General features: G+C 33.4%; 1 protein-coding gene and 1 pseudogene across 12 annotated transcripts in view; both read right to left on the bottom strand.

Annotated features, from left to right (window-relative positions):
* NSD3 (nuclear receptor binding SET domain protein 3) overlaps window positions 1-14,316 on the bottom strand; it is a 93,394-nt gene that overhangs the window by 57,866 nt on the left and 21,212 nt on the right. For all 12 annotated transcript variants that reach the window (XM_016155259.2, XM_016155255.2, XM_016155250.2 and 9 more), the window contains one exon: window positions 6,502-7,220. In XM_016155259.2, the coding sequence (XP_016010745.2) occupies window positions 6,502-7,176 (675 nt within the window). In that variant the 5' untranslated portion in view covers window positions 7,177-7,220. The remainder of the gene's footprint in view (window positions 1-6,501; window positions 7,221-14,316) is intronic.
* LOC118609535 lies at window positions 4,660-4,778 on the bottom strand (annotated as a pseudogene).

The raw sequence follows: 14,316 nt of genomic DNA on the forward strand, positions 1-14,316 counted from the left end.
TATTTTGGAAAAGATCAAGAGGGGAAGCAGAATGTTTAATAAGAGATTAGTGAAAAAACTGGAAATGGCCCAGGTGAAATAAGATAGTGGCAACTTGTTGATGGGTACAAAATTAGCTCTGTCGGATGCATCTGTGGTGGTACCATAAAAAATATCTAATCTAATAGGACATAATCACTGAGCAAGGAAAAAAAATATTCAAAAAAAAATTTTTTTTCTCATCACAAGCATAATAATAAAGCAGTTTAGATATACTGTTCACATTTGCATAGGTCCATTTGGTGGCTTCACTTCAGTCTACAGATGTAACTTACGCCTTCACCTCAACTTCTCATTCTCAAGCTATAGCAGGAAAATAGGGTCATGATGTCTGGGTGTAAGGGATCTCTATTAACGCTTTTAGATAAGGAGTAACTAATCTTTGCCAAACAACAGAATTTTACTATTGTAAGAACTGGTCTGAAGCCCATTAATATATTTTGCTTTCTGAATTAAAGACAGAATTTTCTTCAAAACTTATTTATTATTCAAATGCTTTATCTTTATTTTTTATTTTTTTGATATTTTGGTTTGTTCCAGATTATTCACATTTCCTTCAGGCTGGCTTGAAACACTGTCAAAATCACTTTCATACAACTGAAATTTTTTACACAATCGTTTTAAAAGAAATGGCAAGGGAGAGAAAGAGACTCAAGATTTATTTTAAGCTTTCAAGACTATATAAATAAATGAAGGAAAAAGAAGTCAAGGATGTTGCAATGACAGAAAGAGAAAATACACTGTAAAATATGCTAATGCGTGAGCAAAACAGAATTATCTAGTTGGAATTTAGAGATCTGTAACTTGAACTCAAAAGAAAGGTTAAGAGGTAAACCAAGAGACAGCATAAACATAAACACCACTGAAGAAGTTTATAAGATGAGATGGTGAACAGAAGTTAAAAGGTTAAGAAAAATAAAGAGTCAGAAAATGCCAACAGATTAACTGCACCTGGGTAGAAAATCCATTTTCCTTTAGTTGTTCAACGGATAGATAAGCTTAAAAGAGATTAAAATCAAGTAAGGACAGAAAATACCTTTTTCTGGTACTAATTGTGTTGCTTTAGGAAGAGAAAACACCAGAAAAAGATGACAGTGACTTAGCTCTCCTAAGTGTTAGAGTCATCTTAATTTTAAACTTAGGATTTTATGGGTATATACCACTTTTTTCCATTTTCAGTGAATTCCACATAGAAAGACCTATATTCCAGGAAAGAATTACAGGAAGTTTCATAAACAGGAAAAAAAAAATGATGAGAGCTAAAATAAAATTACATTATCCTAAGTATTCCTTTCAAAAAATGTGTTCTAGTACTTTTATTCAAACCCAAGCAATTAAGATGAAAAATATGCATCAAACCTGGCAGAATTCCAAACCCTTAATAATTTTTAAAACATGGAGCAAAATCATATTCTTTATAAGAACCAAAAACTTGTCTACATTTAAGGTGAAAAGAAAATTTTTAAGGTGATAAAATGTGTTTTTCTTTTACTTTTTGAGTAACTGCTTAAATTTGTAATCTTAAAAACTATGCAAAAGAACATTTTGCATGTGAACAGTTTCTAAGAATTTTAAGACCTAATACTCTTGAGGCTAGAGAACCAAATATAATCTTAAACTTGGTGCTAATGGGACCAAGCCAGTTATTCAGCTTTTTATAAGCAAAAATGGCAAGCTAAGAGTTAATGAAACTAGCCTTAGTGGATAAGCCCAGAGGTGCTGGTGAAAGACCAACAGTTTGAACAAGGCCTACACTCACATGCCTGAGGCATTACACCTGCCAAGGAGGAAGAAATGCAGAAACACTGCCACGTGTTTCTAATTTGGTGGGAGGAAAAACAGCTAAAGCAGCTTTAAAAAATATACAATTTCAGTAGTGATCTCAGGTCTCCTGCTGCTTAGACATTTGGACACATCGTCATTGTTGAGAAGGTATACTTAGATTGTTCCAAATAACAGCCACTCTTTAGAAGGCCAAACGGCTCAGAAATAGGAGGAAATACTTGTAGATCAAACAAACACTAAGAAAAAAGAAAAGAAACAGTAGTGAGTGAAATCCTGAAGTGAGATTTTGTTTGCTAAAAAAGAATCTAGGAGTGGAGAGATATGTATATGTATATATCCAGCTTGAGGACAATCATTCCAAGCTTTCCCTCCAGGCACACAGCTCTCCTTATGCTTTGCTAAGGTACTGGGGGAAAGGAGCTGTCCAGTAGTGTCAGCGCACTCGGGCTTCTCTTTTACTTCTAAGCCCTCCATAATGCTCAACACCAAGGGCTTGAACCCCTGGTGAAAACCAGGAGGTGCAAAGGTATCAAAAATTAAAACATTAAAAAAAAAGCTGTGCTGAAAGAAGCAAAATAGATGTTGCTCAAGTTAAGGAAATGCAATAAAAAATATATATAAGGTTACAAAACATAAACTTGTGCACATCACTAACCGTCTGTATAGCTTAGCAAGACACTAACAACAAACAAGGGCCTTGGTAGTTCTAGCTTTCAGGTTCTATTATCAGAATAAAGTACAACTTTTAAAGTACCCATCGCTTAAGCTTATAATTGCCCCCTTGTGTGATAAAATTTTAATTAATCAAAATTCAACTAATGAGAACTTAACTCTTCACTATTTCTTTGAAAGAAATGAGAGGGAAGGAAGAAAGAGGGATAAAGGTGGGAGTAGGGGAAAAGGCTGTAGGGAGAAAGAAGGCAGGGAGGAAGGAAGGGAGAGGGAGGAGTGAGTGAGAGAGAAACAAAAATGTGATTTCCCTCAAAATGTATGTGGAGTGCACAAAGTTAACTTCTGTCCATTTCAGGAAATGCTCTTGGTAATATTTAGTGCAATCAGTGCCACTTTCTACAGCTATACCTTCAGTCAAATTGACATTCCTTTACCTAAAGATATTGTAAGATCCTAAATAATTCAATATTAAATTATGTCTCATGATTTACTAAAAAAAGAAAATAAACCAAAATTCTTAAATTATGTCTAACCATTCTAACAGTTAACTAAAGGTATAAGTGACATAAAGAGCCAGGCATAGCAGATAACAAATAGAATTGGCTTTAAAATCGCCCTGCAAAGTGACTACTAGAAATATCATTGCACTGAATTTTTTCCTAGATTCCAGAAAAGCAAAAAGTAGATATGAAAAAGACTTTTATCCTGCTTCGCATTGCTTCCAGCCCTATTTCTATTTTGAAATATATTTTTAGTAAATTTTATCAGCAAAGGCAAAAAGTTTAGCCTAATAAGTAAACCTAGATATTCTCCTATTTGCCAGATTTTCTAGAGCAAAAGCAAGACAGGCCAGCAAGACAGTTCTCAGGAACTAAGCTAAAATCAAATTCAGGTTTTGTGCATTTTTGCGATTCCCAAAGGTTATCACATGTGTCTTCACTTTAGGTCTAGAAAAGAAATGCTACAGTGAATGTACCTGGAGTGAAAAAAGTTAACTTCTCTCCTTCCATTTATTCGTTTACTTAATAGTCAGTATAAGTTACTATGTGAGCTAAGTTCTGTATGTGTGTGTGTGTGGGGGGCATATACTAAATGACATTTAATAATTAAAAGGCATTTCAAAAACCATTTAGTTCCCAAGCCTTCATTTCAGATTAATTTTACGGTTCTTATAGAACTAAGACATTATAATAGCTATAGTGTCCCTGATTACTCTTTATCTCATGACCAAGTTTTATATTATTCTTTTATATACTTAACACTATCTGAACTTATATGCACGTTACATACAAACGTATGTATGTATGTATTTTCTGGCTCCTCTTATTAGAAGAGAAGCATCCTGTAAATAAAAGTCTTTACTTTTCAACTCTGAGGAAAATGTCTATCACACAGCAGGTACTCAACTGACATCTGTTAAATGAATAAATAATAAAATTATAGAAAAATGAGAAAAACATATTGAAATATAATACTGGGACTTGTGAGAGTGTTAGAACCAGTGTGATCTTTGCTCCAGAAAAAGATCATATTCGAATTATATGAAGTACTAGAATCCGGCTACTAAGGAAAAGGTGAGTTGGCAAAAAGTAAATATTTCTCTGAATGGAGAATAACAAATTAACTTATTCAGGCATACCAGGTAATAGATATTCATTTGTTCCCAAATCAGTGTCTGGAAAACATCTTCAATTCATATCATGTATTAGAATACTAACTAAAAACTCTTCATTCAAGCTAGAATTGACTTATTACATACCTATTAAGAAAATTCATACTGAAACCTCAGAGATATTTAAAAAGCCTAGAAGAAAACAGAGGCAGTGAGCTCTTTGACATCACTCTTAGTAATATCTTTTTGGATGTATCTCCTCAAAAAGGGAAACAAAAGAAAAAATAAACAAGTGGGACTACACCAAATTAAAGCTTTTGCACAGCGAAGGAAACCATCAATAAAATGAAAAAACAACCTACTAAATGGGAGAAGATATCAGAGAAGGCTTAATGTTCAAAATACATAAAGAACTCATATAACTTAACACCAAAATTTTTTTATTTAATTTTATTTTTTTAGGCAAGGCAATCATTGGTTGACCTCACATACTGCAAGGACTTTGACAGCATATAATCCTTTTTTTTTTTTTTAATTTTTTTAATTTTTTACATCTACAGCGCCTGGTCTTCCTAGGTGGTCTCCCATCCAAGTACTAACCAGGCCCAACCCTCCTTAGCTTCCCAGATCAAATGGGATTGGGCTTTATCAGGGTAGCATGGCCATAGACCCCCTAAATTTTTTAAACCCCCCCAAACAATCCAATTAAAAAAATGGGCAGAGGATCAGAACAGACATTTCTCCAAAGAGGTCATAAAGATGGCCAACAGGTATATGAAAAGATGCTCAACAGCATTAATCATCAGAGAATGTAAATTAAAATTAATGAGATATCACTTCACATCTGTCAGAACAGCCATCATCAATAAAGCAACAAATGATAAGTGTTGGCAAGGATGTAAGAAAAAGGAACCCTTACACCCTGTTGACCCATCATTACATTAGTGCAGCCACTATGGAAAATGGTATGAACGTTCCTCAAAAAATTACAAATAAAGCTGCCATACAATTCAGCAATTCCAGTCTGGGTATTTATCCAAAGAAAGCAAAAACACTAATTCAAAAAGATATATGCACCCCTTCTATGTTCACCGTAGCATTACTATTAATAGCCAAGATATGTAAGCAACCTAAATGTTCATCAATAGATGAATGAAGATGTGTGTTTATATATAATAAAATGTTATTCAGCAATAAAAAAGAATAAAATCTTGCCATTTGTGACAATATGGATGGACCTAGAGGATATTATGCTAAGTGAAATAAATTAGACAAAGACAAATAACATATGATCTCACTTATATGTGGAATCTGAAAACACAAATGTATAAACAAAACAAAACTGAAACAGACCATAAATATAGAGAACATGCTGATGGTTGCCAAAGGGGAGGAGGTAGATGGATAGGAATAAAAAATAAACACACGAAAAAAAAAAATCATGACTGCAGGTGCCCAAGCCACATGGAGGATCATAAGATTAGGTATTATCTTGGTTCCTTCCACTGGCGTGTAACACTGATTACTAAAACAAAGAGTTTGAATAAATATGAACTGAAAATTTAGACCCAAGCAAGTCTCTAGACCTAACTACTAGTTTACACGAAACATAGGGACAGAAGAACATGTTCAATGATGCCACAGGGATGTGATCAACAAAATTCAGAACATGGGACTCTCTGAAAGACAAACCCAGCTTCTCTAATAAATACACTGGAAGAAAAAAAGAGGTGAGGGAAACATGTAGATTTAAGGAGTCCTAAGAAATCTGTCTACTAGATGCAACGTATGGCCTTTGTCTGGATCCTGGTTTAAACCAATCAACTGAAAAGCAAAATTAAAAAAAATTTTTTTCAGCAGCATGCATCTTAAATTACCTATGAAAGATGACTCTTATAAAAATTCTACCTGAAATTTTAGTCTATATATGTATATATATATATATATATATGAATACTAACTCTTAGTTTAATAAAAAGAGTTCCTCTATTACTTCAGGTTATTCAGTACCAAACACACTAGTAGTGTTACATCAAGCTCTACTGGCAAAAGTTGGTCTAAAATACTAATAAAAAAGATATAATTATCTTCTTTGTCCTTCATCTTTAGAGACAGGTTCATTAGAAGCAAATAAAGTGAAGATATTATTCAAAGAAACATAGTAACAAGATTTTTAGTGCCATGTTTTTAAAATATTGCTTCACTCTAATGATGTCCATTCATTTATTCAATAAATATTTACTCAGCACCTATTATAATATCCTAAGCTCCTTGCTACGGATTAGAAGTTATCAGAAAGATTTATATTTCAAGAGATAAAAACTGAAAAATCCCTAAGACTTCCAGTAAATGTGAAATATTACAGAATTTTTCAAAAAGATGTTTCAACTTACACTTTGTTCCTCTGGTTCTAATTTGGGGATTTTGTGTGACTTGCGCTCTTCAGATCTAGATGAGTCATGCTTGCTACTTTTTTTCCTTTTTTCTTTTCTGCTTTCATGCTTTGACTTGGTGTGCTCACTTGCTTGTACTTCATTTAAAAGGTCTCCACAAAGGGAAGACTCAAACAATTCCCTGCCATTCTGGATAGTTTTGGTTATTTTTAGTTTAATTTCGGGTGAGCCAGTCTTCTTTGGAATCACAGTTTGTGGTACCGAAGGAGGTGGTGGTAGTTGTGGAGGAGAAGGTTTTTCCAGAATTTCATGTGGTCTTGTGTTTGGAATTTCTGAATGGTAATAGTCAGTGGGGCTAAAGTTTTTAACTGCACCAAAGCCATTGGCTGACCCATTGGGATACTGGTTATATGACTGGTATTTGGTTTGAGTTTCATACATGCTGATTGAAGGTGGATAGCCATTTGTGAGTGGAGGAAGATCTTCTGTTGTAGGTGGGTACTGAAAGCCTTGCTGCAAGGTAGCTTCGTATGGTGTATGGCCACCATCTTCAACAATGTCACTGTTGTTATCAAAGGCATCCTCCTGACGAATGTTGGCGGAGTCAATGAGTTGAGGTGGTTGCTGAATTGTGTTTCCCATGATCCCTTGCATGAAAGAGAAAGAGAAATCCATTGTTCTGCTCCAGCATCCTTAACTTTCCCTTTCTTTCATCGGGCCTAAAGTTTTAAAAGAGGAGATTAAAAGGTGTTAATATCCTCATCTGCTAGAAGCTAATCATAGGGATACAATCAACAAAATCCAGAATTTGAGACTCTCTGAAAAAGGATTAAACTAAAATATTCTAAACTCAATTTTCATATCCATATATGCACAGACACTAAATATTTTTAAAACATGTAGCCAATATAATTCTGATACAGGGCAAATACTCTTCATCTTAAATGCTTATATGTTTGAAACTCTTAATTACTTTTACAATAACTTTAATAACGAATTTTATCCTCTTTGTAAACATGCAAAATAGTCTTGACATTCCTTTCTGTTTCCCAAGTTAAGAGATTTTAATTCTCAGGTTAAACCTAAATATTCGCAGTATAAGCAGGGTCCTGATACATATAAATTAGGTTCCACAGAGCTTCCTTTAAATCATCCATGTTCTGTCCAGTGGTTCTTTTTGTTATCACAAAAATAATAAAATCTTATTCCAAGTATTTTAAATACAAAAGTAAAATGCCTATTGCTCTCCTCCTCCATTGTTCCCATTCTCCTGTCATGAATAACCACTATAAACACTTCATTTGGTATTCTCTTAAATCTTTATATATTTACATGTAAAACTTTAAAAATAAGGTTTTTATTGTAAGTGGTGACTCGCTTATTAAACTTAATATATCCTAGATATCTTCCTACATCAACATGTATAAGATCATTTTCATACATACTTCATTCTTTAAATGGTTGCACAGTAAACAACTGTGATATCTACCATAACGTATTTAACCATTTGTGTACTGACAGTCATTTAGTTGTTCATAGCTGCTTGACATTATAAACAGCTCTACAGAAAATCTTCTTGAAACTATTTCTTTGTACATATATGTACTCCTAGGCTACAGATTTGAAAATTTGATAGCTACTACAAAACTGTGCTATAGGCTGTACTATAGCAATTTACATTCGTACCAATAGCGTGTGAAGATATCTTCTTCTTTATACTCTTGCCAGTATCTAATTGTTTTTAACCAGTGATATAAATAGTAGAATCATTTGGGGGTACTTTAAGAAATGCTTATGTTAAGGTCTATGATTCAATAAATATGGGGTGAGGCCTAGAGCATGAGTATTTTTAAGACCACATTCCAGCTGATTCTGATGCATACTCCTGTTTGAGTCACTGAATGGTAATCTTTGCATTACAGTCATTGCATTATATTCTTACAATTATTGCACCTCCTCCAGAAGGTGTCTAAATATGCCCACATTATGTAAGAATGTTATAATATAGATAAGCATCTGATAGAAAATGCTCTAAGACCACTCTGCTTTGTCATAAGGTTTGACAAGCCCACATCTCAAGACAGTATTAAATAGGCAGTCCAGTTACTATTTTGATTACCCTGTAAACGTTTCTTCTAGAAAGCTCTAAGGCAGAGAGGATTTCACTACTGTATGAAGTCTGATGAACTGATTGTAGCTACATGGAATACTGTGAAAAAGGATTTTGAGACTACAGCTCAGTTCAATTCTATGACCTATTAACAATGTTTACCATCTTGGTCCTAGTAATAAGAGAAGTAACCCAAAAGAGCAAACAGAAGAGGGGGAAAACAGCTGACAACACACTTTTCAAGGTGTATCCAATTAAACAGCTGCTGTTTATTCTGCTGTTAGCAAATGGAAAGAATTTTAAAAGTTCTGTAATTGCAAACAAATGCATACAAGAGTATACAAGAAATCAACTGCCCAAAAGTGGAATGGAGGGTCAAAAGTGTCAGAGAGCACTCTCATTTTTTAGCATCTACTCTGGGCCAAGCACTTTATACATTATCTCATTTAATCTTCATAACAACTCTGTAAAATATTGTGACTCCTGGTTCATAGGTAAAAGAAAGTGAATTTCAGAGGGATTACGTGGCTTGCTTAAACCACAAAGCAAAGGGGGCATAACTAGAATATGAATATAAGCATGTCTAACTCTAAAGCCCATGATTTTTACCACTATACTACTTCCACTTCCCTCAGCTATAAGTTCCTGGAGAATTCATTTCTTTTGTGCATGTACTTCATTCCTTTGTCATTGCCAAAACAACAACTATTCTATGATAACCACCACTAACACTTAAACCATACCTATTATATGCCAGGAATCATTCTTAATGCTTTACATACAATAGTACATTTAATCCTCCCAACAACCTTCAGGTAGATATTAATATTAGTTCCCATTATGATAGGGAAATAGAGGCACAGAGAGGTTAAATAACTTGCTCAAATGGCAGAGCTGAGATTCTATCAAGATAGTCTAGTTTCAGAGTCTGTGATCCTAACGGGCATACCATGTTGATGTTACAAATCATTTCTTTACTAACCGGCATACCATGTTGATGTTACAAATCATTTCTTTATAAACAGTTTAAGAACTGAAACATTACCCTAACTTCACCCTGTGCAAAAATGTATAGGTCAAAGACACAAGAAGGGTGGGTATGCTTTAAAATTCGGTAAATACAGATGAGGCAATTATACAGGTGGAATTCAAAAGTTCTTTAAACTTCCAACTTGAAGGCAAGTTAAATACTGATATTTGACAAGATGCTATCTATGGTTTTTGTTTGCATCCCTGTCATATACAAGATCAACTTCTAGATTAGTCTCCCACGTTATACTCTGCAGAGGTAAACTGAATCTCAAAATGAGGAAAGAGACAAATCCAAAATGTGAAAGATTCTCACACAATTGGCCCGAGTTCTTCAAAAAACTTAATGTTATAAATCAAAGATAGAAAGACTATCTTAGATTTTAAAAGATAGACGACCCAATTCAGTGCATGAACTTGGATTAAATTCTGGATTTAAACATACACCCATATGTTAAAAAAATTTATCATGGAGAAAATGGAATTTTAAATATGGACTGGTATTAAACAATGGAGCTATTAATTTCCAAGTGTATTATAATAGTGTTCTGTTTATGTAAGAGAATGTCCTTATTCTTAGAACAGCCATGCTGAAATATTAAAGTATCACAGGATCCACAACTTTCAAATGGTTTAGGATTTTAAAAGTACATACACTTGAGAGTAAAACAAAGGAGGCAAAATGTTAACAACTGGCTAATCCAAGTGTTGACTGCAATATTCTTTTAATTTTCCTAAAGGACTGAAAATTTCAAAAGTAAAAAGTTGGAAAAATAAATAATTTGACTAGGATTTATAATACACCTTGAAAAGAAAAAGCTACAGCTTCTTCAAGTGGTAACGTTAGTATCAAATCTTGACATCATATTCTGACCAAATAAGCAAAATGGTCCACGTGGTCATATTTTCTAAAAAGTCTAAGCATTAACAGAGTGATGCTTTTTCATATTATCCCTCCAAATAATAATGAAGCCAAGAAAGCAGTTTAGATAATTTAGAAAAAAAAAAAAAAAGATATTTTAAGACCATACCTAAATCCCTACATAGTGATTTTTATAAATACTGGAGTATGGCAGCTAGCCTCCAAACAGCAGACATAATGGTTAAGACCTTATTAACTACCAAATACCCAGATCCAAGGCTTAGCTATGTGACTTTAGGCAACATAATTTCCCTAAATTTTAGTTTCTTTATCAAGTAACTATGTGGATACTTATAACTGCCTGTCTACCTCATGTTGTTGTGAGAGTTAAAGAGTTAAGCCATGAGCAGTACTTCAGACAGTCCCTGGAATATAGAGCTCAATATCTGTTAGCTATTATTATCATTCAATGCAATGTTGGGCACCAGGACTTGTGAAAAACTTGATCTCTGACTTAAAGGCATTTAGATTAGTATACTAGACTAGATAAGCTTTTACGGACAAGACTCATAAATAGTGAACACTGTGAAACAGAAGATGGACTAAGAATTAAACTGTTACCATTATAACAAACATTTGAGAAGTACAATTCACTAACTAGGCAAAGAGGCATTTGGACCATGAAAGACAGGCAGGATATGGAAGTTAGGTGTTATTAAACCTCCTATTTTATAACCACCCAGTACAGGCTACCAAAAATTCTCACACCTTTGTATTTAAAATATCCCTGATAAAGAAGGTACTTTTTAATTTTTTTGTATTACTAAATAGTAATAATAATGACTAACATTTGAAGACTTACAATATAGGATAGTCAATACTATTCTAAATGCTTCACATCTGTTATATTATTTTACTCCTCATAACACACCTTTGAGGAAATACTATCATTACCACAATTTTACCAATGAAAAATGAAGTCCAGCATGATTAAGTAACTTGCCCATAGTCAGACATCTTGTAAATGGAGGATTCAAACATAGCCACTCTGTTCCACAGCACTGGCTCTATGTTCACACTCTATACTTCACACTTCCCCAGTACACCTTCTCAGAGTTAATAATTTGATGAGAGACTAAATAACAATACTAGTCTTCCACCCATTCTAATATGTAATTCCAAGTAAATGAAACCACCACAGGCAAACAATTTATGACAAATACAACCTCTGACCAATGTTTCTAGGCTTTAAGATAAAAATAATCAATAAATATCTTTTCTCTTAATTTTGAAGCTGTCTACAGTTTTAAAGGAAAAAAAATGGAAAATTATTAACTAAAGCTTTAAGGCTCTTATTTATTTACCAACTTATTCATGAGGGGAGCGATAAAAGAAGTTTATAAACTCCTTAAGTCAAATCTTAGACACGGAATTAAGAAAAAAAAGAAAGCAGGTCAAATGATTCAGATGAACAGCTTGAAGTTATAAATATCGATTAAGCATTCATGATGTGTTTATAGTTTAAATCACTTTAACAAATTCTTAAAATGAACAATTCTCTTTGGTACATTATACATATTTCTGGATTCTATTTTATAGAATTACATGCTGTGCTGTACACACTTATTTTTCTAACTTTAACATCGGTCTCTTCTCAAGAGAAAACTATATCTTATTATATATCAAAATTCCTTATTGATATCATTATTCAGGCTTTTTGGGATCAGATATGGTTCTAATATATCATATAAATTGCCTATTTGTTCTGAGACCCATCTTCCCCTTAAATACATTCCTAGATTACTTAAATTGTGAATCTAATCACAAAACTTTCCTCATTAAAATCCTTCAATGATTCGTAGAGAAAGTCAAAGAAACTTGGCCCACAGAGCACATAAGGCCCTCTAGACAAGGTCTCTACATACGTTTCAAGTCACTTCTGTACACCAGTAATGTTAAACTACTGGGAATTATTATACACACTATAATTTCACACCACTGTGTCTTTACTAATGTTATCACCTATGTTTAATATGCCCTTTTACATTTTCTTTTTCACTTGACTTTTAAGCATCTTTTGACCTGAAAAAGTCATCTCCAAGAAGTAGTCATTTAAGCTCTAGGCTAGTCCCAGTTACTTTCAGTTTCCTCTGTGTTCCAAAGATATAATATGCATTTTGCTTAGAATTAATCAGCCATGAAACAATATGTTTATGTGATTTTCTTAAGAGTAGGAAGTAATTTTTTTCATCTATGTGCTCCAAGAACCCAAAGCAAAGCTCAGAGAAGGGGCTTAATGAATCTTTTAAACTGAACTATGTAAATTTAATAGTTACTACCTATAAATGAAATGCTTTAAAGAGCTGTTGAGAATCCTTCCATGGAGAGAGAATATAAACACAGTTATAGTCTCTATTGGTAATGTTCTGGGAAATATTTGACTGACAACTGCTTACCTAGCCACTACTGAAATTGCCCTTAGCTCTGGGCTAACCTTCCCTGCAAGGCTTATAGCACCAAGAGACTGGCATGAAATCAAATGAATTTCCAGGGAGAGTCTATTAACCCAACAGAAAACCAAAAATATTTTAAAAACTCCAATATATGCATATCTATTTACAATCCTAGTGTTACTAATACCATAAATCTGAAATTCAGAATGTGAAAGCTCTCAAAATATAATGTTCATAGTCACAGTTAATTGAATTGGCACGAACATCAATCTTTATTTTCCAAACCTACTCTAGTAATTATAATCAATCACACTAAAATACCAAGCATACTTGGTATATCAATATTAGAATTCCTACAGCTAAAGAAAAATAGTAGAATATGTGATCTCCACAACACAGAGGAAGAGGGTGGTCTTCTTTTCCCACAGGATAAATAAGAAATCCAGATGTTTCTTTATGTGAATTGTTGCAAGGAACATTTCTCAAGGTTTATGATAAATCCACAGTCTGTATGTGTTTCTATAGTAACAGGAATAGAGTGCATGCAGACAGTCTGCAGTAATGAACCAGCTATGCTAGTTCTTGAAAACCTGGCGTTTTTACTGTTTGGGGATTTCTGTGGCGAAATATTATTTCAAAAAATTTTTGACACATAATGTTGAAAAATTAAGAGGTTCATTTTGTTTTAAAACAAAAAAAAATCTAAATTCAGTATATAAAAGCAAGATTAAGTATGTATTCTGAGGTGTAACAAGATAGAGCTATCAAATATATTAATATAGTGATTTCTAACTGAATGATCACTTAATGTTTGAAAATCAGATCCTATTTTAAAACCTATTTTAATACATACACACATACACCCCCTCTCCCCCCCCCCAAATTTTTCAACTATGACTCAAATTTAATGATAGAATATGAAGATGTCTCAATGACAGCATCAAGGGAGATTTTCATTTTTTCCCCCAAGTCTACACAAAGAAAAAAAAAAAAGCTCATTTTTTAAAAATAAGGTCTCTTATTTTTAGTATTTAGGTTTCAAGAATGAAACCAGAGACTTTATAAAGTAAAAACTTGAAAAAGCATGCTTCATCTATAGGAAGACCACTTAAGTCCCCTAATGCCAGGACTTTAAAAGATTCCATTCTTTTTGGTTCTGTGTTGTGTTCTAATTTAAACTTAATTATATTATCCAAGTGGTCTGTATTGCCCATTTTGGCTTTCATAATTTGAAAATTATTTGTTAGTAATGTACTAACAATAGTATATTGTTATATCTATTTTAAAACTAAGCCATTCATCCTTTATGGGAGTAAGTAGCCAAGAAATCAAGAAAAGGCCGAGACTCAGAAGGGCAGCAA

Source organism: Rousettus aegyptiacus, unplaced genomic scaffold, assembly GCF_014176215.1.
Source record: "Rousettus aegyptiacus isolate mRouAeg1 unplaced genomic scaffold, mRouAeg1.p scaffold_m13_p_11, whole genome shotgun sequence".
Classification (NCBI taxonomy): Eukaryota; Metazoa; Chordata; class Mammalia; order Chiroptera; family Pteropodidae; genus Rousettus; species Rousettus aegyptiacus.